This window comes from Delphinus delphis, chromosome 17, assembly GCF_949987515.2.
Source record: "Delphinus delphis chromosome 17, mDelDel1.2, whole genome shotgun sequence".
Classification (NCBI taxonomy): Eukaryota; Metazoa; Chordata; class Mammalia; order Artiodactyla; family Delphinidae; genus Delphinus; species Delphinus delphis.
The window spans coordinates 70,785,173-70,811,875 of NC_082699.1; the positions used below are offsets into that span (position 1 = coordinate 70,785,173).

The 26,703-nt window shown below is 39.3% G+C and overlaps 1 protein-coding gene across 1 annotated transcript in view; it reads right to left on the reverse strand.

Annotated features, from left to right (window-relative positions):
* The window catches only part of ADCY8 (adenylate cyclase 8), a 217,567-nt gene that overhangs the window by 153,266 nt on the left and 37,598 nt on the right, over positions 1–26,703 (reverse strand). The window contains exon 2 of the mRNA XM_060035308.1: positions 16,858–17,007. Coding sequence (XP_059891291.1) covers positions 16,858–17,007 — 150 coding nt within the window. The remainder of the gene's footprint in view (positions 1–16,857; positions 17,008–26,703) is intronic.

A 26,703-nucleotide genomic window follows, 5' to 3' on the forward strand; every position in this document is an offset into this window, starting at 1 on the left:
ACAATGTCAGCAATAAAATACTCCTCTCCACTCCCGAGATGACCGCTTAGCAGAGAACCTGGCATATAATACACTCTATAGTATAGAGCAATTAGCTCTTTGAATGCAGAGTGGCCCGTGATGTAGCAATGCACACTTTTGTCATCCGTCTCACCCTAACCAAGGCTCAGCACACCCATGGTAACCTTTGGTTGAGGGTCTAGTCTGATGCATCAACAGCTCTAACACGATGAAATAAAAAGGAAGGTACTTTTGTTTTCTTTGGGAAAGAAATGATAAACCAAAGGCAATATGACATTTGGGCAAGATGCTGAGCTCTCCTGAAAGGAATTTAGTCAAATGGGAGGAATAAAGAACACATTTGTGAGCCCAGAAGACATTAGGCACTAAATTTGTTGCTAAGAAGCCCCTCTTGAAAATCTCAGCACTTCTTAAGGCTTGAGGATTTCAAAGTCTTTTTAGAGAGTGCTAAAAGGCTCTTTCCCATGAGGTTCACTACGTTTTTCAGACACAGGTAACACGACTAAGCATCGTGCTATTTTTACTAAAAAGACATTGATATGTATGTTGGAAATCACAATCGGAAGCACTGAATTTGAGTCTTTTTTTTTTCCACATGTGCTTACTAATTTCCTGATCTTGGGCAAGTTACGTAGTATCTTTGAATCTAGGACTTCCCTGGTGGTCCAGCAGTAAATAATCTGCCTTCCAATGCAGGGGATGCGGGTTTGATCCCTGGTGGGAGACCTAACATCCCACATGCCGTGGTGCAACTAAGCCCACGTGCCGCAGCTACTGAGCTTGGGCGCCTCAACGAGAGAGACCCTGTGCCACAAGCTACAGAGTCCTCGTACCCTGGAACCCGTGTGCCACAACTAGAGAGAGAAAACCCACACGCCACAACTAGAGGGAAGCCCGCATGCCGCAACTAAGACCCGACGCAGCCAAAAATAAATAAAATAAATAATAAATATCTCTGAATCTGAGTTTTCAGGTATAAAAGCAGGCATTAAATCTTGCTCTACCTGCTCCACAGAGGGGCTTTATTGAGGATGAGACATTCCAGCTTGATATTACAATGTCTTAAAATTAAAAAAAGGGGAGCGTTCTCCTTCTCCGTGCATGCAGCCTAGTTGACAGAGAGACCGAAAATGACTGCAATAAAATACTAATGACATTATGATAGAAGTCAGCCCAGGGCACCACCTGTCTCTTGCCTGTTCCAAAGAGATACCAGGATAACAGATGTGAAAAATGAAATGCTTTGAGCTGTTGGAGAGATGAAAAGAGATGAAATATTTACATCCTGGTGATTAATAGACAAAAGAGGTGGCTTCGATAGAGCTAAACCACAAACTCTTCTGGACAATGGGAAGGAAGAAGGAAGAGTTGATGGATGGAGAGTTCAACAGGAACACCCCCTGTGGGATGCGTAAACCTCTGCAGAAGCTAGCACCCAACTGACTACAGGGGAGGGGAGAGCATTCTTCAATGTTTGTCAACAATACCCTCCTACTTGGGGAAGGGGCCTCATGGGAACTGCTCCTTAACTCAATCATTATTTCATTCATTTCATACAATGTTACTTTCTGAATGTCTAATACCAAGTCAGATATTATGGGGGGGGGGTGGGTATGAGTCCTCCATGGATCAAGATGCTTGCAACCCAGTGTCAACATATATATAAGACACGCCACACAAGTCAAGCTGCAAAGTGCCAAACTTACCAAACTCCAGTTTGTTCTGAAAAATTGTATCTAAAAAAATCTTATTTTTATTTCTGGCACCTAACTCAGGGCTTGGTCTATATTTCATAATGCACTAACTTGATTGGCTATTGGCAATACATTTGTTACTATTATGAAAACTCTGAAAAGGGCTCTGAGAAAAAAAGTGGTTAATGTGGAATTCTGATTGGATTTTGTTGACTTAGTTGAGTCCTAAATAGTGAAAGGAAATCAGCCAAGTGTACTAAACGGCCCCTGGATCAAGCTGTGCCTGAAGCCCGTTAGGAATGGAACTCTGAGTCTAAAGCTGGCTTGGGAGGCGTGTGCCCCTTGTAAAATAATCTTCGGTTGTTATCAGTTTCTTGCACTCGGTGAGTAGGCAGGTGCAAAGCTGGGGCCTTTGGAATAGCTGGGAGAAGAAAGGAGAGCATAAAAATCCCATGTGAGAAAAGCAAAGGGAACTGCCCCCAAACCCTACACTACTCTTGGGCCTCCTGGACTCCATCACTGGCAGGAGAAACTTTCATGGAGGTTTCATTGGAAGCTAGCACCTCCACTAGACGCTTCTCTGGGTAGAATCCCTATAACTTTTCCCTACTTAAGAAAACGGATTTGATTTCCCCAAGTCTCTCTGTTTATTACCATTGATTACACCATAGTCCTGGTGAGGCATCTGTGCACCTACCCCTAGATACTCAGTAACATGAGGCAATGCATTCTCCCTACTGCTAAGACCAAAACTAGTTGGAGAGTCTCCAGTGAGGAAGAGAGGGCAAGAGCCCTCCCAAAGGAGGGAGGGATATATGATGATGCACAGATTGTGAACAGGGTGGCATGTCCAGGAGACTTTATTAACCCACATGGCATAACAGTTGGTATACAGGCTCTGGAGCAAGACGGTCTAGCTCTGCAACTTACTAGCTATTACATAACCTCTCTGTTTATTGGTTTCCTCATCTATAAAATGGAGGTTAGAATACCACCCACCTCATAAGGTTGCTCTGAGGATTAAATATAATAAAGTAATATACGTAAAGTGTATCGTCTAACATCTAGCACGTAGTAAATGCGATATGTGGGCTAGTTATTGCTACTTCTATCCAGCTAATGTTTTAGGTGGAGAGGTAAGAAATGAATTGGATTTCATTCTAAAGGCAGTGGGAACTTGTATTAAGTTCCTAGGAGTGCTGTAAAAAATCACCACAAAACTGGATGACTTAAAACAGCAGAAATTTCTTCCCTCAAAGTTCTGGAGGTCAGGAGTCTGAAATCAAGGTGTAAGCAGGTTGGTTCCTTCGTGGGGGCTCGTAGAGAAGAAACTGTCCATTCTCCCTGCTTCCGGTGGTTACCAGCAGTCTCTGGGATGCATCATGCCAATCTCTGCCTTTGTTTTCACATGGTGTTTTCCCCTGTATGTTTCTTCTCTCTGTGTTTCTGTGTGTTCTCTCTTCTTCTTATAAGATCACCAGTCATACCGAATTAAGCTTCCTCCTAATCCAGTATAAATTCATCCTAACTTGATTACATCTGCAAAGGCCCTCCTTCCAAATAAGGTCATATTCTGAGGTTCGAGTGGACGTGAATTGGGGGGCAGGTGCTATTCAATCCAATATAGGAGTCATGGAGGTGACCTGAGCAGATTTTGATTTTATAAGGATCACTCTGGCTGCGGCATGGAGAACAACATGTAGGGAGTGAAGGGGCTGTTACCGCAATCCGGGAGAGAAATGGAACAAGAAGTAGGGTTAGAAAGGTGGAGAAAAATACGAGTGATGGCCAAGAAGACGATCCAACTGCTCATGACCATGACCGGATATCAGGGAAGATGGAGACGAGGAGCTAGTGTGACTTGGAGAGCTGGTGGACCACTGATTCTGTTCACTGAGGAAATACTGAAGAAACAAAAGCTTTGGAGAAGGAAGGATCTATGCTTGTTGAGTGAATGGAGGTTGAAATGATGATTTCACTTCACGCCAAATTTCTACTTGCTTTGAGAGCCTAGTTCTCAGCCAGTCTCAACTTTATAGACTCCGACTGCTAACCAAGTATAGTTTCAATATTTTTAAAGGCCAATATGGATTTTTTTACTTTCATAGGTAATTTACAAAATGGCATTGCATGACAGTAAACCTCTACTTAACTGATCCAATAACTTATCTTACTGAAGGACGTCCCCAACATGTTAAATACCCATAGCTAGTCTAGTCCACCTCCCATGTCTGCAGCATCAATTATGTTGTATCTTTACCTAGAGGCAGTAGGTGTGCTTCCAAATTCGTTTATGTCAGCTGTAGTTGCAATTGTTAAAACAGAATGTAATTAAATACAGTACAAACAACAGAATGTGAGTGTGAAAAGAAAGCAAGTTTTTGTTTCTATGAAAAGTTGAATGCTTCAGAAATACTCAGTTTCTTTCTTTTTTTTTTTAACATCTTTATTAGAGTATAATTGCTTTACAATGGTGTGTCAGTTTCTGCTTTATAACAAAGTGAATCAGTTATACATATATATATATGTCCCCATATCTCTTCCCTCTTGCATCTCCCTCCCTCCCACCCTCCCTATCCCACCCCTCTAGGTGGTCACAAAGCACCGAGCTGATCTCCCTGTGTTATGCGGCTGCTTCCCACTAGTTATCTATTTTACGTTTGGTAGTGTATACATGTCCATGCCACTCTCTCACTTTGTCCCACCTTATCTTTCCCCCTCCCCGTGTCCTCAAGTCCATTCTCTAGTAGGTCTGCATATTTTTCCCATCTTGCCCCTAGGTTCTTCTGACCATTTTCTTTTCTTTTCTTCTTTTTTAGATTCCATATATATGTGTTAGCATACGGTATTTGTTTTTCTCTTTCTGACTTACTTCACTCCATATGACAGTCTCTAGGTCCATCCACCTCACTACAAATATCTCAGTTTCACTCCTTTTTATGGCTGAGTAATATTCCATTATATATATATGCCACATCTCCTTTATCCATTCATCTGTTAATGGACACTTACATTGCTTCCATGTCCTGGCTATTGTACATAGAGCTGCAATGAACATTTTGGTACATGACTCTTTTTGAATTATGGTTTTCTCAGGGTATATGCCCAGTAGTGGGATTGCCGGGTTGTATGGTAGTTCTATTTTTAGTTTTGTAAGGAACCTCCACACGGTTCTCCATAGGGGCTGTATCAATTTACATTCCCACCAACAGTGCAAGAGGATTCCCTTTTCTCCACACCCTCTCCAGCATTTATTGTTTGTAGATTTTTTGTTGATGGCCATTCTGACAGGTGTGAGATGATATCTCATTGTAGTTTTGATTTGCATTTCTCTAATGACTACTGATGTTGAGCATTCTTTCATGTGCTTGTTGGCAATCCGTGTATCTTCTTTGGAGAAATCTCTGTTTAGGTCTTCTGCCCATTTTGGGATTGGGTTGTTTGTTTTTTTGATATTGAGCTGCATGAGTTGCTTGTATGTTTTGGAGATTAATCCTTTGTCAGTTGCTTCATTTGCAAATATTTTCTCCCATTCTAAGGGTTGTCTTTTCGTCTTGTTTATGGTTTCCTTTGCTGTGCAAAAGCTTTTAAGTTTCATTAGGTCCCATTTGTTTATTTTTGTTTTTATTTCCATTACTCTAGGAGGTGGGTCAAAAAGGATCTTGCTGTGATTTATGTCATAGAGTGTTCTGCCTATGTTTTCCTCTAAGAGTTTGATGGTGTCCGGCCTTACATTTAGGTCTTTAATCCATTTTGAGTTTATTTTTGTGTATGGTGTTAGGCAGTGTTCTAATTTCATTCTTTTACATGTAGCTGTCCAGTTTTCCCAGCACCACTTATTGAAGAGACTGTCTTTTCTCCACTGTATATTCTTGCCTCCTTTATCAAAGATAAGGTGACCATATGGGCGTGGATTTATCTCTGGGCTTTCTATCCTGTTCCATTGACCTATATTTCTGTTTTTTTGCCAGTACCATACTGCCTTGATTACTGTAGCTTTGTAGTATAGTCTGAAGTCAGAGAGCCTGATTCCTCCAGCTCCGTTTTTCTTTCTCAAGATTGCTTTGGCTACTCGGAGTCTTTTGTGTTTCCATACAAATTGTGAAAATTTTTGTTCTAGTTCTGTGAAAAATGCCAGTGGTAGTTTGATGGGGATTGCATTGAATCTGTAGATTGCTTTGGGTAGTAGAGTCATTTTCACAATGTTGATTCTTCCAATCCAAGAACATGGTATATCTCTCCATCTATTTGTATCATCTTTAAAGAAATTCTCAGTTTCCTTCTTAAAAAATGCTTTTAAATTAGGTGTGGGCATGAAATTTGCAAAAGACGGGAAACAAAGAAAATTCTACAACAGCTCTCAGATTGCTCTAAAAGTATTTTTAAATTATTTGCCCTCTTTTATGGTCAATCCATTTTGAGTGTGGCTTATGCAAAATAGAGAGTATAGAATTCCCTTCAGTGGACCCATACTCACATCCAGCTGAAATAAAATATTTTAAGCATGGATTATTTTTTAAAAATACATATTTTATTTTCTCCTCGTTTATTCTACTACCATTTTTGAAATGTGCCTTCAACTATCTCCAGGCTACAAATCATACCTTCCCTTCAGCATTAAAGTTATTAGGTTGTGTTAAGTTTCCAATTTCTTTAGTCAAAATTCCCCGGAAGGATTTATGAGATAAAAGGTCCCCACATGGCTCTTCAGCTGCTCTTCAGCTTCTCCCGGCTGGATCAAAGATGTTGAGAGCAATGATGGTGATTGATTTCTTCTATCTGAACTGCCTCTGTAAATGTTAATAGTATGCAAATGAGTGCATAATGATGGCCTCTCTTGGGATCAAGGAGAGTATTTTAAATTAGTACTGCACGGGATGCCAGATATAAGAACACAAATAGCAAGAAGAAAAACTATAGTTACTAGAATCGGAGGATGTTCTGTTTTAAAACTCAGGCTGTGGCCCAGGTGGTCCAACAGTTCAAGGACCAACTATAATGCCCAACTCTCGTCTATATGCTTGATTTCCTCACAGCAACCTTGAGAGATTATCATTTTTGACAGATAAAGGATCCAACGTTCAGAGAGTTTAAGTGATGCACCCAAGGTCACCCAGACGTGGAGTAACTAGCAATCACATCCAGGTTTGTTCTTCTGCAAAGCTTTCACTCTTCCTGCCACTCCAGAAGATGCAAATCATGCGCTAGAAAGATTGCAAAGAACTTGGCAGCCAGATGGTTGCAAGAGCTGCAAGGGGGTAAACACAAATCCTTTGAGTGAAGTCAGCTGCCAGGAGGCTCAACGGCCATTAGCACTGTGTGTCTGCTCACTGGTCAAAATCTTACTGACAGAGGGGATCACGGTGCTAACTGCAACACTAGGCAGCGTGATAAGAACCCGTGTTAACTAAAAATATCTAAGTGCCAAGGAAAAAGAAGTAGTTCATGACTGGAAACAGCAGAGGAGGCTTTCTAAAGGGAGGACGTCTCCACATCGGTTTGGAGTGTTGGCGAGATTTTCAAAGAAATAGCCCTAACATTTGTGGAGTTCTTTATAGTTGAAATAACACTTTTTCAGGCAAATAACATAAGTTATTTGTCTCTCAGAATGCCCCCGTGGGTTCGGGTATGCATTATCATTTCTAATTGAGAGATGAGGAAACATGCACAAAGGGATTCGACAAGTTGTTCAAAGTCACAAGAGCAAGTTGGAAATTGACATGGGAGGAGCATCTAAGCTGGCACTGTCCAGGAGAAATAGAATATGAGCCGGTGCGCACATAAAAAAGGAAAAAGAAACAGTTGAAATTCATGTCAATGGTATATTCTATTTAATCTTGTATACCCCAAATATATCATTTCCACGTGTAATCAGCATGTAGCCAATATGTAAAAAGTTATCAATGAGATAATTTGCATTCCTTTTTTTTTCTTGGTATTGTCTTCAAAATCTGGTGTGTATTTTATGCTCCCAGCACATCCCAATTTAGACTAGGCACATTTCAGGTGCTCGATATGCACACGTGGCTGGTGGCTACTATATTGGACGGAGCAGAGTTTTTCTGATTCCTTGTCTTTCTGCTCTGCCAAACTGTCTCACAAATACAGATGGGGGGAGATGGGCATCTCATGCAAAGGGAACAGTAGGAGCAGGTAATCGTGGAGGGATGCAGTTGGTACCTCAAAACGTGTAATGAAAGAGTTTAATACGGAGTTAAGGAACCCAACAATGGGTGCTCAAGCACCCCAAAACAGGAAGAGTAGAGCTACAAACACTCCTGGAGCCTGGAAAAACCTGTAGCCTTAGGAAATGGCTGCCTGAGAGAAACTGTGGCCTTTGGTAGAGAGATGGAAGCACTGTTAGTGCACCATCCAGCCAGGTAGACAGTGAGGAGATAAATCCATGGCCTCTTCGCCTTCCCACCCTCAAGTCTCCAGCCAGTGCCTCTCCTTGTCCAAACCCGACCAGCAGTTAGAGGTAGCGAGCCTGCTGTTGCATCCATAAAGGTTAGCTTCCTGAGGCACAGAGAAAGGCAGAGAAGGATACAGCCTGGACCTGGAGGGCAAGAAATCAAAGGCACAGAAGTGCGCGGCATGCTTACTGGGTTGGATGGAGAGTAACAGTACAAGGACAGTGGTAGCAAGTGACACGATCGAAAAGTCGGGCGGGAGCCAGGTGGTGGATGGGTTGTGATACAGCGCAAACGAGATTGGTTTCGAGTCTACAGGCGGTAGCAATCCGTGGGGGGCTTTAGTGTGAAATCTTCTATAATCAAAATTGGGCACAAGAAGATGATCCTGACAGGCATTACACTCTGTTGGGGTTTTGAGATGTGAGTGAGTTTCATCCCTCACCTCTCAAATGAACCTGCTGAGAAACAGATACAAGAGGCAGACAGGAATCAAGACACTTTATTACTAGCAAAAAAGATGGGGACCGGGCTTCCCTGGTGGCGCCGATGCAGGGGACGCGGATTTGTGCCCCGGTCCGGGAAGATCCCACATGCCGCGGAGCGGCTGGGCCCGTGAGCCATGGCCGCTGAGCCTGTGCATCCGGAGCCTGTGCTCTGCAACGGGAGAGGCCACAGCAGTGAGAGGCCCGCGTACCGCAAAAAAAAAAAAAAAAAAAAAAAGATGGGGGCCGTGGCTGCAAAGTGAGTGAACAATGTGGGTCCTAGGCCTTCTTTTTGTACTACCTACAGCTCCTCAGCCAGAGACGGAGCATCTGGGCCACTGTAGGGCTCACTGAATCAGTGGGTTCCCTATGGGGAGGAAAGCAGCCTCCTTGGGCAGGCTCCCGGTGGAGAGAGGAGGATCCGCATTCTTACCCCACATAAGGCCTGGACACGAATACATTACACGGGACTCTTACTCTCTGTGAGATGGAGAGGGACAAGTATAGATGCAGAGAAAACAGGAGCTCGTGCTCCATACATTCTCATGAGGTCTCACATATGTGTAGAGTCTCCCATGTCACAGATCAGAAAGAAAATGGGAAGAAGCGAAATACAGCTTCTTTTTCCAGAATCATTTTAGGGTGGAGTGACTCCAGGTGGTTAGAGCAGTTCACACTGGTTAGAAACTGGTTAGCGCCAGTTAGGAAGCTATTCTGTGGGAGGACTTAAATAGTGTTAGAAAAAGAAATATAGGGACAGTGAGTAAATACAGGGGATTATGGCATCAACAGGAACTGGTACCACAGTTGATGTGGGTGAATCAGGTACAAGGAAGTACTATTAGAAAGAAAATGCATTTTGGGGGTATGAGAGAATCAAGGACAGGCTGAGCCAGTGGTACCTGTGGGAGATGCAGCTGAAGCTGTCCGGCAGGATGTTGATGCTGGGCATCTGGAGCTCAGAAAATAACATGGTGTTAGAGATACTGATATGGAACCATCCAGAAGTGATGGTTGAAGTCATGATAAATCCCCAAAAGAGAAACAAGAGATAAAATGGCTAGTTAATGGTTCTTTAAATTTAAAAGAATTAAAATAAAAAACCAACTCCTCAGTCACACTGACTATATTTCATGTGCTGCTAAATAGTTATATGTGGTTAATGGTATTTGGAAAACAAAGATACAGAATATTTCCAGTCATCACAGGAAATTCTATTGGACAGTATAGTTTTGGAGTATTATATATTGGCTGAAGATGGTGATTGGAAGAACACTTTACTTTTTCTCCCCAACACACCTGAAAGAAAAGAAACGAAACTACGAAAGAAGTGGCGCACGGAGGCAGAGAAGCTTTCAAGGAGTAAGATGATCGAGAAGATGCCTCCAGGCAAAATATAGCTTTTAAAATGTTGCTTAGGCGGAACTCTACCTAGGCTGAAGTCATCTATGTAAAGGAATAAGAGACAAGTGAACTTGGACTGGTAGATGGAGGAAGTTAACGTTGTTAATTGTCAAGGAAAGATCAGAGTCCTGGGTTGGAGGACAAGGACCCAACAATCACATCATGGGAGGAGAGTGTTTCCCAAATCTATTTATTCACATCTATTTTTGAGTGAACGGACATTTAGCAAACACAGTTATAGCACCCATTAAATGTTGATTGTCTCTGCTTTTCTTCCTAGCTTGAGTTTTCCCCCTCTTGGATCCACAGTTATTGTGAAGAGCACAAATGAAACATGTATCCAATCCTCAAAGAGTTTACAGTGTAGAAGGAAAAATACAGCAAGAGCATAGCAGAATGTAGAAGATTAATTCCCCAAAGAAATATACAAGTGAAACACTCAAGGAGGTCACAGCTAGGTGGAAGAGAGAGGGTCTTGGTGGAGGAGGTGAACTTTCAGCTGAGTTTTGAAGAGTGGGTAAGGTTTAGGGATGAAAAGAATTTATACCAGGTAGGGGAAAAGCATAAGCAAAAGCACGAGTGTAATAAGATAAGAAGAATATTCAGGAAACTGAGAATGTTCCACTATAAACTAGAGAATAGTTAATATGAAATATATTAATATCAGATAAGGATGAACATGATGGTCTTGTTCATGGCACATGGGTGGTCTTAAATGTAGGAGGAGAATAGCACAAAAAGGTTTTTCTGGCGCATAATGAAAAGACCTATCTAACTGGAGCAGAAAAAACAAACATTCTGAGGTTCTGCAAATTCCAGGTCAACTTTGATTCTTCCTTGAATGAATGAGTGTCAAGGCTCTGCCTTACTAGGTAACAGTTATCTAGAGCCTGAAAAAACACTTCCCTAGATGCTATTGGGCACCAACATGCATTCAAACAACCAACTCAAAACTCTGTAAGAAACCCAACTTTCTCACCCAATCTATTGTGCAAACCATTAGCTTACACCAATATTGTCTGACAAAGATGTTTAAGTTAAACAAAATTGCTTTAACACAGCTAAAACATCTGCTGCATTTAATAATAATCTTCCTGCTGTTGCAACATACGGCATCATCAGAAACTTTATTCCGGGGCCCTCAGAGCTTCGGAGACACCTCAAAATGCCATGATTACCATAAGGAGGTTTCGGCAATTCTCAAAGATGAAAGAAAAACTATTAATTCATTTTAGTATTTAAAACAAATATGGGCCATTTGGATCATTTGCAAGAGAGGTGGGATTACAAAAACTACAATAATTAGAATCTAACTCCCCAAAGAGAGATGTTGTAAGACGTAGCTTCCAGATGGAAAATTCCTTTCACAGGTCTGTATAAGACACGTTCTCAGCCTGTCCAAGGCTCTCCTGAATTAGATGAGTCCTCCTCCAAATTTTTAATGGGGATCACGGTGGGCACAAGTCTCTTTACTATTTTTTTTTTTTTTTTTTGGCCATGCCATGTGGCATGTGGGATCTTAGTTCCCTGACCAGGGATCAACCCGGAACCCCCTGCAGTGGAAGTGTGGAGTCTTAACCACTAGACCACCAGAGAAGTACCAAGTCTCTTTACTTTTATACAGAAGAATTATTACAACATGACCCTGGTTTAGGTGGAGGTGAAAGGAGCCAAAATTTGAATTCAACATAACTCAGTTAAATAAATGTTAATCAGAAGATCTTATATTTCAGCCATCGTGCTGGATAAATACCAGAGAATCAGATGAATCATGTAGAAGAGCTGCCTTTAAGTAGTCCTTACTGGCCATGGACAAAGAGAAATGCAGACTAGTAAACATTATAAAGTATGACAGGTTCTATGATACAGTTAACTTTAAGGCATGTTGGAAGTATAAGGAAAACATTTCAACTCAACAAGCAAGCCTCACTGAGGAAGGGGTGCTGGAACGGTATATCCAGGCAAGAGACATTACTCTGAAAGTAATGAGAGGGACGTGGCTTTCTAGGCTGCAAGAACCACATGACACAGAGCAGGGAAATAGCAGTTCAGGGAGCTGATTTGGTCATTTGGTTTCATGTGTGTGGCAAGGAGGCGGAAAGGGATGTGAGGAGAGAGTAAAAAGGGTGGATCCTGGAGGACCTGTTGGGTCATGCATGGGGGGTTGAATTTTATCTTGGAGGGAATGTTACCATTGAAGGGTTTTCCCGCAGAGAGGAGTGACATCAATGTCATTGTCATCACAGCATCCTCTCTAATATGCCTTGAGCACATCCTCCGCCTTGGGCTGAGAACTGTTCATCCTTAATCTCACCACAACCTTGGAGGAAGGTAGGACCATTATGATCATCTTACGCCCACAAAATCAAGGTCTTTAGAGGAGAGTAGTTTGCCTAAGTCCCTACAGCCAGGAAGCACAGGAAGTAGGACTGGAAGCCAGATCTTCCAGACATTGAAGGTTTTGCTTTTGACACCTACGGTGTACTGGTTCTGAACCAGACCAGGCTTTGGGGATGGAGACCAAGAGACCAGACAGGTAAGGGATGCTTAGTATGCTCTGTGCTAGTTGCAACTGATGACAAAATTGTTAAAAAAAAAAAAAAAAGAAAAAGACCAAGTCCTTGCCTCCCAGAATAAAAGAGCCAACATGTGCTCAACTTCTTGAAGCCGATCATCTAAATTAAAAATGTCAACATTTGGGCCCATTCAGTAGTTTCTTCCTGGTATTGTGCCAGGTGTTATGGGAGGGAACAGGGTTATGGTAAAGTTGAGAGTCACCTTCAAGGAACTTTGTTAAAAACCTAGTTTAGAAGAGACCTTGAGCAAAGAGTTTTAGCATTTGCTGGTTCCTCCTGTCTGCTTGCTCTCGACCTTAAGAACAATGCCTGCAACTTCAGGTTATCCAAGGAAAAAGCCTGATTCTCAGGACTTCAAGTATCTCATCATGGTGTGGGACCCACCAAGCAAAAGGAAGCATGGTTCATGTGCCACTTATCCTTTAGCTATTGCTTGGCAATTTTTCTTTGAAAAAATGATTAGTAACCATTATTAAACATTATTATTAAATATTGACAATCTCAGTCATTTCAGAACCATTTATTCCTCACTGGTTTTCAGAAACTGCTACCATAGGTCACTCTTAAGGGACAGTTTATCCTAACAAACAGGCATGCAGTGATTCAGATCCAGTGTGGCATGCTGTAAGAGAGATCTGTAATAGATTTTGTTCATTTTGACATACAGAGCACATTGAACAATGCCTACTGCACAGGTTAACACTCAGTAAGTAGATATCTTCCCTGAGTGGAAAAGTGCAGTGTACTCAAGAAAGCACACAACTTTGCTGCGAGGTATCAGAGGAAACCTGCTTCCCAATGTTGCCAGCCTTCATCAGATCATATATATCTTGTCATCAGTACCTTTGCTAATTCTTTCTTCCTTCTCTTCCAATAATTAAAATTCTATTCATCCAATCCAGAGGAGAGACTGTTACTTATCTCTGTAATTCCACCATGAATGGGTGGATGAATAAATAAATGAATGATCATGGGAGTGCTTGTAAGTGCCCTGACAGTGTTCTCTCTTCCTTCAAGATGTTTATATGTGTTGTTTGAGACCTTCATGCCATACTCTTTACTGCTTCTCTACTGAGTTTTAAATCCTATTCACAAGTCAACTCAGGCATCATTTCTTTTAGCTAACCTTCTATCAACCTTCCGTTTAGGTGGAACCCAAACACCATATAGGTGTCTGTATAGTTGTCCGTCTCTGTCCATAAACTGTGTAAGACCAGGAATTGATTGCTAGTCACCATTATAGTCCCAGGGTCCAGCAAAGCTCATGGCACATAATAGATCCTCAATAAATGAATCAATTCATTGATGAACCTATTAAGTCACTTAAATATTTCCTTTGTATGCTACCACAAGAGAAAGCCAGTTCTTGAAAAAAAATCCTACAAAACTTGAACATTTCTGTAGAATAAGACCTCTTGGTTCTGTATGCAAGTGCAAAAACAAAATGCAGTTTAGTCTCCCTTGCGATAATTTCCTAAGGAAAAAGGATCTGCTGTCACTTAGGCACTTGCAATGTTTTCCTTCACATGATATAGAATTTCTAACAGTTGCAGTATTATAATTAGCTCTGAAAACGTAAATGGGGTTGGATGTGTGACTGACATTTAAAATACCGAGAGCCTAATGCTGAGTTCTGATCACCGCACACCCGAGGAGAGCCACCGTCCTGATTTCCTTCTGTGTGAATAACTTTCAAGCGGGGTTTCACCTGCGACGAGCCAATCCGTAACATGTGCTCAAACGAGTCCCCTTGGGATTGAGCTATGCTGGTTGATTCATATAAATCATCGTACACCATCACCCTAGTAAAAACTCCACTGAGCTGCAAGGGCTCTGCACACAATATGTTTAACCATTAAGGAGCCTCTTCAGGAAGGGTATCATTATCCCCATGCTACAGGTGGAACAGCTAAGACTCAGAGCTTGCTCATGTTCACTAGGATAGTAAGCAACTAAGGAAAGATTTCAAATCCTGGGCAGTCTCATTTGAAAGCCTGTGCCTTCTCTGCCCATCTACCACTGAGGAAGTTCTCAGGGATAATGGAAACCTGAATCAGAGATCAGTATCAATGGAAAGTAATTTTAGCACTGAATGATACAGAGCCAACTAGCTTACACACTAGCCCGGGAGGGAAAGAGGGTGGCCAATAGACCACAAATACTTTATCAGAACTGTACACACAGGGCTATAACAAACCAACAGCATATTCTACTTAATCCTCAGAGCAAAGAACCTTCCACCAAAAGAGCCTCTTCTTGTATTTCATCTATAAAAACAATGAGGCTGACTGATAGCTTTGTATTGCTTTATATATGTCACCTTATTTGAGGCAAACACAATGCTGAAATAAAAGATATTGTCCCAAGTATGGACGAGGAACCTAGGACTGACAGTTCAGTGGTTTAGGTGGCCAACAAGGAGATAATATGGCTGCGGAACGAATTCTAGCGAACTTTTCACCACATTCGAGTTGTCACTTGTTCTCACCTCTGTGTATTACTTTCTTCTTCCTTCCATCAACTTAAAAAAAAATAAAGATTAGAGAGGATGGAGGAAGCTCCCTTCACTGTGTTAGATTACTACATCATAGTGACTCTGAGACACTGAACTTGAGAATGGGAAAAGAAGAAAAGCCTTATGGGTATGATAAGGTAATCATTTTCAGCGTCTCCAATATTTCATATACATTAAATAAAAGACTGAGCTTCGCAGACAGCTTACCCACAATTGCAGTTCTGGTTGTGACAGAGCATCAAGAACAGCTGATGAATTATTAATACAGCAGCACTGTCTGAATTGGCATAGATCCCATGGAAAGAGTGACGTGCCAGTGGCAACTGCTCTGTTTTGCAGAAGAACACAATGTATATGTATATATAACCTGGAAGATACTGGGAGATGTTTATTGTACAAGGCGATTTCTTTCTTAAAGTTATTTTTCTAAATTATTTGATAGTGATGTTCAGGGCAACTACAAAAAATCTATTAGGAGGTTCCATAATTGCTTTAGGCTTCAACTTAGAAAAGTCCTAATTCTGAATCCTATGAAATCCATGTAGGTTCTGGAAATTCAGTAGTTTTCTCTGTGCCCCTGGCAATAACATATGGCAGTGGGAGTTGAGTTTTGTCAGGTTGCATCCTACCTGTCCACCTCCTTCATTATCACACAGACCTGGCTTTGCTCATTTTAAAGATCCACGTTTTACTGATGATTCGATTAGGTTAAAATGAAAAAAATGTTGCATTTTTTGAAGCTAATTTCTTTATAATGTCTCAAACCATTACGGCATAAAGCTTAAAATAACAAGCATATGTCCATAGACATAACTTTAAAAAAGAGCCTGGTACGGTAGAACTAATAAATCTATTGAGCATAGGATTCCCATGAGCATATAGGCATGTTGAACATAAAATATGCTCATTCTATAACCAATTTTAACACATTCCTGTTATTCCTATTTGAACATTACTTTCAGAGGCAAAGATATGCATTAATTGTAAATATATGAATAATTTTAATAGGAGCAAATCTTTATTTTTTGAAAGCTAATTTTATTTTGGGGAAACATATCATTTGAGGCCAAAGCTATTTTGTAAAACCTTATAACATCCACCCAGTCAGGATGTCCAAGAAACTCCTTTATCTTAACCTCCTCCAACTAAAACTCATGGTCTCCACCTTGAACCAACTTGCTTTCTTTTCGGCATCCCCTATCCTGGGATTGGTATCATGTTCCATAAAATTTATTGTGTTCAATGATGTCTTCTGAAAATCAGGATGAAGTATTAGGAACTACACATGTAAAAGATTTTCCTCTGAGCTTCCTATAATTTGAATTGCTATGTAGTACAAAATTTATTTGAAACAGCAATTTATAGTTTGAAAAAAGGAGAGTCAAAGATGAGAATGCTAATGGTTTTCAGAAACCGTGGCCTTGTCCACAAACACAGATGTCGGTGAAAAGCGTCAGAAAATCACTTTATGTCTAGAATCATTTTATTTCTTGTGGGGAACAATGAATTGAGTGTGGCGAATAAAGCTAACTCACTTTGACCCGTGAGTCTAACATAACTATTTCCAAAAGAGCGTATGGAAAAACCCGAACAAACTTTTTGGCCAACCCAATATTTTAGACTCTGGAATCCCAAGACAGAAACTCTGAAAGAACACTTGCAAGTCAGGATGTGTCTGGGGAGAAAAAAGCTCCACGTAATTCAGAGACTGGCTAGGTGACAACCAGGGCATATGGCCCTTCCAGTTGGTACCTGTCTTTGGTTTTCCGTCTCTAGGCGCAGCCTGGCTTCCACACACCTCCGTGTCTCCAGGAAGGCTTGGCGCTGGGCCCGGTCTGACAGGTAACTGATAAAGATTCCAGCCGTGTTCATACACATGAATAACACTGCCTGGGCCACAACCTAAAACAGAAATACAGACATAGCCTGGTCAGGTGGTTAAAACAAGAGCTGTTTGCAGGCAAAGAGAAAAAGTAAATAAATAAAAATTTCCAATCTAAATCTTAAGGTAGTAATCCAAATGTTAAGTAGCAGGTTAGTAGAACCTTCATTCAGGTCTTGGGGTCAACTCATCTCCTCAGACCTCCCTCAACCACTCTATCCAATTTAAAGCTTCTCTCTCTCCACGTCTGAATTTGAACTCGGATTGGAAACCTCAAGTAAAATAGGGCAGCTTCTTCTCTCTTCCTCTTCTTAAGGGGTTGGGGAACCAGGTGAGAAGAAGAGAAAGAGATGAATAAAAAACAGGAAAAGCGTTAGCTGAATGGTACTACTGTATTTTGACTTTGGTACCCAGTTCTTCTTGAGTAGCATGTAGGTCCTGATGTTCCTAATTGAAGAGAAGATGTCATATTTGTCTACTGCTTTCCATCTCCATTGCCGTTACCCATCTCCTAGGCTCCAAAATCTCCTGGCCGGACTCTTAAATTAAACGTTGTACTTTCACATTTGCCCCCTTCCAAACTTCTCTCTAGTGAAGAAAAGCAGGCAGATTCTGGAAGGGAGTCAACACTTGGAAGAAAGAAACAGCACAGTGTGGATTTCTTGCTTTTTATGGCTTTAGCTTGCAGGCAGGTAACACTCAGTATAGGGTAGGGGAGAAAAACTCCAACAGAAAACCCCAGTGGCCTGAAGAAGCAAAGAACAGAGTTCAGAACAACTATGGCTGCTGAAAAATGAGAGGAAAAGCCCCCAAAGAAGAGAACCAATGAGGGGGAACCTTAAATTCCTATATAAACTCTTCCCTGAACCACATATGCACAGGACAAACAGCAAAGGATTGAGGTGATGATAAAAGAATTGAACTGAGATTTGAACTGCATTTCAAAAGACAAAGATTGTCATTTGATGCCAACCAAGTTAACCACTTTCTAAAATACAGCACAGCAAAACAAAAATCACAGTTTCCAGAAGAATGTAAGAGAATCCAGAGTCTTAACCACATAACATCCACAATGTCCTGAACATAACATGAAATTACGTGGCATGGGCATATACAGAAAAATGTGACCCCTTCTCAAGGGAAAAGATGATCAACATAGACCTGTTCTGATCTGACCTGGGTGTTGGAAGTAGCAAACAAAAATCATAGTAGCTCTTACAACTTTGCTCAATGATATAAGGGTAAATATGCTAGTAATTAGTGCAAAGATAGGAAATATCAGCAGAGAAATAGAAACCACACACACAAAATGGAAATTCTAGAACTGAAAAACACAATACCTGAAATTAAAATTTTACTGAATGATATTAACAGCAGAATTTAGATGACAGAAAAAAGAGTCAATAAGCTTGAAGCTATATCAACAAACCAAAGACAATATGAAGAGCAGTCAGAGTAAAATGTTATATATAAGGATATACTCTCCAGTTATGATAATGATTTTCAGTTAGATAAAAGAAATGCATTGCTAAAACATAATGATATAAAAAGTTTGCAAATCAAAACAAAATAAAGCTGGTTTTGCTGTGTAAATACATATTAAAGAGAATTTAAGGAAAATCATTAGAGATAAATAGGGTCACTATGTAAGTATAAAAGGTTTAATTCCTCAGGAAGATATAAGAAGTATGAACTTGGACACATTTAACAATATGGCCTCAAAACACCCAATACAAAGTAAGATATAAATCTATGGAATTATTTATAAATCTACAATTATAATGGTCTATTTTAACACAATTTTCAACAGTTAATAAAGATTTTTAAAAAATCAACAAAGATAGAAACAACTTGAAAAGCTCATACAATTAACAACCTTGAAATGGAACATGGTATGCAAGTTTAATAGTACAAATTCTTTTTTAGGCACATATTGAATATTTGTAAAATAAGATTTTATGATAGGACCTGAAGTTAGCTTAGCCTCAGCAAATTTCAAAGAACTAGTATCATGTAACCACAGTCAATGACTACAATAAAATCAAGTTACAAAGCAATTTAAAAGATAACTAAAAGAATACCATGTGTTTAGAAATTTAAAATACTTCTAAATAACTCATGGATCTAAAAATATATCATAATGGAAAATATGTATAGCTAAAGAATAATGAAAATACTACTGAAAAAAACTTAGTAGTCCTCACCAAGGAATATATAATAATAAATGCTTCATTAGAAAAAGAAAAGTATATATATAACTGATTCAGTTTGCTGTACACCTGAAACCAACAAAACATTGTAAATCAACTATACTCTAATAAAAATTTTTAAAGAAAGAAAAAGAAAGGCTGAAAATGAATGTGCTAGCCATTCAACTTAAAGGTTTAGCAAAACCCAAAAAAAACAGATAAATCCAAAGTATGTAAAAGGAAAAAACTAAGAAAGGAGCCGAAATTAGTGAAATAAAAACCAAATATAAAATACAGAGGTTCAATAAAGTCAAAAGTCTTTTTTCTGAAAGGACTAATAAAACAGTAGCATTTCTTACAAGCTTAATAAAGAAAAAAAGGGAAAAGGTTCAAACAAGCAATATTAAGAATAGAAAATTAGAATTTAAATATATGGCAGAAATTAATAGATAATAAAAATATATTATGAAGTTCAATGCTAATGAAAATCATAAATGGAATTACATATTTCTTAAAATATATCTTTATCAAAACTGACTCAAGAAGACAAGAGAAAAATTAAATAAATGCAGTCATAATTAAATATCTTTCCACAAGGAAAGCAACAGGCCCAGATGGCTTCATCAAAGCATTCTACAAACACATGTTGAAGAAATAACTTAAATATTTCATAATCTCGTCCAGAGAGTAGGAAAATAGGGAATATTCTCCAACTCAGGTTATAAGGCTAGCAGCATCCTGCTACCGTAACCAATAAAGTTGGTGCGTAAAGGTAATTAACAGATAAATCTCACTCATGAACATGAAAGAAAATTCCTACACATAATATTACTAAATCAAATCCATCAATACATAGAAAAAATAATTCAGTTTGACTACATTAAATTTATCCCAGGAATCTGAGGATAGTTTAACATTATCCAGTCAACTAATGCAATTCACCACATTTACAGCTTTAAAAAAAACCACATAATCATCCCACTGAGATGAAACAGCATGTTTCATCTCATCAAATGTGGCGATTAGGAGTAAACTTTCTTAATCACTATGCAGAATATCTACAGAAACAAAGACAAAAACACCTAAAATGAACAACTTACTCAATGATAAAAGGTTAAAAACATTTGCTTAAAGGCCAGGATGACAGTTATCTCCAAATGTATTCAACATCATTCTCAAATTCCAGCGATCTCAGTAAGACAAAAACAGAAACAAAATAAAGGTGATAAAACTTGGAAAGGAAGAAATACACTTTCATTTTTGCAGATAATTATCTATGTGGAATATCTGAAAGTCTCTACAGAAAAATTACTAGGATTAATAAGAATTTAACAAAGATGTTGGATATAAAGTCAAATTAAAACGCTAATTGCATTTCTAATGCAACCATGATAAACAGATAGAAAATTAATTTAACAGAGAAAATAATGAAATTGAATTTAAAATAATCAAATAAGACCCAGATGGAGGGTTGTACACCATGTTATGCTGTAAGATGAAAGAATTGCTATAGTAAAGATTTCAAAACTTGGTAGGTATTTTTACCCCCAGTGGAATTCAAGATGATTCTAAAATTTGTATAGAAGATCAAAGAGTCAAGAATACATAAGATATTCTTATGGGGATATATGTATACGTATAACTGATTCACTTCATTATACAGCAGAAACTAACACAACAATGTAAAGCAATTATACTCCAATACAGATGTTTAGAAAAAAAAGAATACTAAGATATTCTTAAAGGAGAACAAAATGGGAGACTTGCAGTACCAGGTAACAGACTTGTTATAACATTGCAGTGATTAAGACCTCATGGTATTTACACGGGGATACACAAATTGACCAGTGGATGTGAATAGAGAGCCCAGAAACATAAACACACAAATTTGATAATCGTGCTTTGTAGTTATAAGGAGAAAAGAGGGACCTGTGAACAAAGGGTGTTAGAACAGTTTGTTATTCACTTGGGAAACAAAGTAAAAGTAAATCCCTGCCTAATCCAATACATAGAAATACACTGCAGGTGGATTAAAGTCTTAAATATGAAAGGAACAAATATGAAATCTTAGAAGACAATCTAGGAGAATACTTTTACTACTGTAATGGATTTTTAAAATAAAACGCAAAGAATACAAACCATAAAAATAGATGAATACATGTGACAAAATTAAAATTAAGCATTTCTATTCATTGAAAGACAACATAAAATGGAAAAAACTATAAGAAGAGATATTTGCAACATTTATAACTAGCAAAAATTAATTTTCAGCTCATATGAAGAACTTGTATAAATCTATAAAAAATAAAAACAATCCGATAGAATACAGGGCAAAAAATAAGCAGGTATTTCCAAGACAAGAGACTATCAATATGAAAATAAGCGTAACAATCTAGGAATTCTAAGTTAAAATCCATACCCATTCCACATCTACCTGGTTGGCTCCAGAAAGAAAAAAAAAATAGTAGGGTGTTATCAAATCAGCAAGGATGCTGTTGGCAATGTGAATTGGCACTGCTACTTAGACTCTGCACAATGTTTAATTTGTACATTGCTAAACTGCACCTTTCCCCTCCATACCCAGAGCCATCTTTGCAAATATGGCCCAGGAGACATGCCCAAGAATGTTAAGAACAGCATTTTCTACAAGGGCTTGAAACTGGAAATAATCTGAATGTCCACCAATAGTAGAATGGATATTTTAGGATGTATTGAAATAATTAAATACTCCTCAGCGGTGACAATAAATCTATTATTGTATGAATCAAAATAGATAAGAAGAGAAAACAATATTGAAAAAAGTGTGATCCTAATGACAATAAGTTCAAAAACAAGTAAACTAAAGTAATACATTGTTTGTGAATATATGAGACAGCACATGACTCCACTTTTTACCCGTCAAATTGTCAAAGATAAACAATTTGATAACACATTACTCTGGCTAGGCTGCAGGGGAAATAGTCACTCTTATACCTATTTGGTGAATGCATGAGTTTGGCAATATATATCAAAATTGACACTCATCAATTCATACTCATCAGCTCAGTAACTCCATTTTGGTGGAGCTCCAGGTGCAAAGATCAAAGGCTATCCCAGCATTCTTTGTAAAAGCACACAATTGGAAAGAATCTAGACGGCCATAAATAGAGGACTGGTTAAATTATAAAGCCATACAACTGAATATGTATGTAGATACAAACATGGGAATTTTCTGTATACTAACACAGAACATTCCAATATATACTATTAAGTGGGGGAAAAAAATAAAGGACTAATACTTCCTATTCCTTTTCTATGCATAGACTCTTTCCTTAAGGTACTGGATAATTCTGGGGACAGAAACTGAAGCCTAAATTTATCATCTCTACCGTTTATAGTTTTACATGTAAGTGTGGTACCTATTCCAATACATAGATTTTTAAATAAATAGATTGATAAATGTACTGTTAGAAAAGAGAAAAATGCAAACTTCTCATCATGACAATAAAGCCTGCTTGATCTTCAAACTCATTTCATACCATTTCTCCTCTTACTTGTTTTGTTGCAACCAATCGGGTTTACTTTCTATTCCTCCTCTAAGTATTTCCTCTCTCTGGTCCATTGCAAAAGCTGTTCCTTCTGCCTGGGACATTCTTCCTCGCACTTCTTGCCTTGCTGATTCCTCTTATCCTTCTGTTCTTGGCTTTATTAGTTTCCTCAGAGAGGTACTCCCTGGTCACTATATCAAAGTAGGATTTCCCTGCCATTCTTTATCCCGGCACTCTGTGCACGTATCACAACTTGTAATTATATATTTATTTGCACACTTGGTTGTCTGGTGCCTATCTGTCACATTGGATTATTACTTCTAATAATGCAGGGATGACATTTATTTTAGCCCTTGATTGACACCTAGTACCTAGCACAGTGGCTAAGTGCTCAGCACAGTGCCTGTTAACTGTTCAGCACCTAATAAGTGCTGGATATTTGCTGAATGAGTAAAGGAATGGGTTAATAGCTTTCCTATGCTTCCATCGTTATTTACAAGATATGATGGACTAATGATCTTAAAATAGCAATAATAATGTAAAACACCAAAAATATCTAATAAATATGTGGGAGCTAAAGCATACGACTTTATAAAAGATAAAGGAGGGAAGCATTTCTAGTAAAGGGATGCTAGCTATTAACTATGTAAATACTACCCAAATTGCTTTATGGCTTTAACATGATTAACAATCAAAATCCCAAGTGAAATTTTCCTTTGGAACTTGGAAGATGACTTAAAAGTGTATCTGAAAGAATACATGAATTAGAATACTAAAGAAATTCTTACAAAAGCGATTACAGAGGGTCTTTGCACAGCCAGAAGGTAATGGATACCATCATGGGACAATAATTAAAACTCTGTGGCAATAGTGAAAACCTCAACTGAAGAATTAGTGGAATAAAATAGAAAACATAACGAGTTTGTATATGATCCAGACAGCTCAACGATTCAGTGGAAAAAATAATTGTCAGTAACAGGCTGATTTGTCATTTATTGGAAAAAATGGCTTAGAGTCCCCTCATAGTATATGTCGAAATAAATGCCAATGGAATAAAGACTTAAATGTGGGAAATGAGACTACCAAAAAGGGAAAAGAAAATAAAAGGGAATATTGCTCTAATTTAAGCAGAAAAGCTTGAGCCGAGGCTCAAATTAAAGGTAAGTAGCGTTGTTTTTTCTTTGAAGGTATTTATTTATTTATTTATTTATTTTTATTTTTGGCTGCGCTGGGTCTTCGTTGCAGTGCGTGGGCTCTTTGTTGTGGCGCGCGGGATTCTCTGGTTGTAGCGCAGGGGCTCTAGAGCGCACAGGCTCAGTAGTTGCAGTGCGCGGGCTGCTATCTAGTTGGGCTCTCTAGTTGTGGTGCGTGGACTTTAGAGCGCGCAGGCTCAGTAGTTGTGGCGCGCAGGCTTAGTTGCTCCGTTGCATGTGGGATCTTAGTCCCCGGACAGGGATCGAACGTGCGTTCCCTGCATTGGAAGGCGGATTCTTAACCACTGGACCACCAGGGAAGTCCCAGTAGTTTTTTTTAAAACACTTAAATCAATCTGATACATTGCTGATGTGGAGGGACTTTCCTAGGTATTTCTGGAAAACAAACTGGCAACATGTTGCAAAATTTACTCATTTCTTTTGACCCAGTGACCCAACTTCTAGTTATCTATCTAAAGGAAACAATCAAATACAGGATCTGAAATTTCTGTTAAGGGATGTTCATTGAAGCTTTATTAATGAAAGTTTTTAAAAATAAGTAGAAACTGCATATTTTTAACAGCAGGGGAAATGGCTGAATAATTGAGGCGTATACAAGGGAATATAAAATTGCATTAAAAATATTTAATGACGTGAGCAAACCTTTATGATACGTTAAGTAAGCTGTAATATTTAAAACTGTATTAAAACACTAGTCTGTAATTTCCGTGTGATCTTAATGCTTAAAATAAAAGGAAATAAATATATACATATATTTGCATGTATATGTCCATGCATAAGTGTGCGTGTGCGTGTGCGTGCGTGTGTGTATTGAAATAGGAGGAATAGGTTACTCAGACAAACTTACTTGTGAAGATCTAACAAGGCAGAAAACAAAACAAATCAACAAAAAAACAAAACATAAGGAGTCAAGATCGAGAAGAATTACACCCAAACAGGTGAGTCTAGCATCTGGAGCTCTTTCTTCCTAAGGGCATCTGCAAATTCCAAAGGAGGTGACTGAGAGTCTCAGAAGCAGAGCAGAGTTCAAGACTCAGGAACCAGGGGAACAAAAGCTGAGGGGAGGCAAAGTGGAGACGTTGGAGGAGAAGAGAGTCCAAAAACAGCCACTCATGTAGGAACTTGATCCTTAGTCAGTAATTGACTTCACAAATATCTTTACTGCTGCATTTTAGTATCAAATAAATACCTAAAAATACCTAAATTGTGATTATTGCTTTTTTAAAGTAAATTTTATGAAGGAGATGCTATTCCATTATAGCAGCTGCAGATCAGTGGTTCCATGAAAGGGGTGGGGGGACATTGTTATGACTGCCTCAGATTGGTTCTATTATATAATCCCTCCAACCTACAACTCTCTCTAGACCCCTGTAAGCCCCACCTGTAAGCCACCTCTGCCCCAGAGCTAAGATTCTGAACGTGAGACGCTTACGAAACATTTGTCGATCAATGCTTTATTTTTCTACCCTTACATATCTGTAAACTGCCATTAACAAGTCTTCCTAACCCTTCACTACTAAATAATTTATCCGTTCAAAATGATGTATGGAGCAAGTTCTATGTGTCAGGTATGGTTTTATGAACTGGCAACGTGCAAAGGAGATAAAGTTCAGCTCTCATTCCAGTGGTGGGAGACAGGCAATAAACAAATAAATGAAAGACTATTTAACACATGGTGGCGGTGTGTGTGATAAATACTAAGAAGACAAATATAGCAGCATAAGGAGGATAGAAAGTGATACAGTAGGGATGGGGCTGCTCCTTTATAGGGAGTTCAGAGAAGGACCCTCTGATAAGAAGATACTTGAACAAGACCTGAAGAAAGTGAGGGAGTGAGTCATGGGATATTTGGGAAGAGCAGTTCTGGCAGAGAGAACAGAAAGTGCAAAGGCTCTGAGGCAGGAGAAGCAAGAAGCCCACTCAAAGTCCACCATGGCTGGAGCAGAGAGGGATACTGGAGGATGCAGGCACCTTTAGGAGATGAGCCCTGAAAGGTAACAAGCAGTCAGACTGTGTATGGTCTTGCACATGATAAGAATATTGGCTTTTAAGGCATGGGAGAATCCTGAGTACCGGGAGGCATGCCCCACCTTCTGTTTTAAGGGTCATGCACTGGCGGCTATGAGGAGAACAGACGCTAGGGGGTGCCAGGATGGAGTCAGGGAGAAAAGCTAGAAGGTTTTTTGGAAAATACCGTTGGAAAGAGATTGTGGGCTTGGACCTGGGTGGCAACTGTGCAGCTGGTGAGATCTGGTCAGACCCTGAATATATTTCAAAGGTAAAGACAAGATTCACTGATAAATTTTGTGTAGATGATAAAAGAGAGGAGTTGAGTGTGACCTCCAGAAAATTAATCATTCTGACTCCACAGGCCAATCATCTGGGAGAGTTAAAAAGATGCAGATTTCCCCGGGCCCTATTCAGACCTTCTGAATAAAAATATCCAGGGATGAGGCCGCCTGGGAATCTTTATTTCTAGAAAGCTGCCAGAGTCATCTACTGCAGTGGGTCCATGGGCTGCCACAGGGAATCACGCGTTCATGAAAATGGTCTGAAGATCACAGATAACACCACCTTTTGACCTCCTTTATATGTGTGCATCGGCCTGTACTGTAATAGGGAAGAACAAAGCCGACCCCATATTAGGTCTGTTTCTTTTACTTTAACCTTTGTATTCTGTTGCTTTTGCTTGGAGGTAAGAATGTTGCCTATAGCCTGAAATGTACAGGACAGCCCATTCTCAAGGCTCTGACCTTTAAGAGTGAAACGCTTTTCCATTCATATAG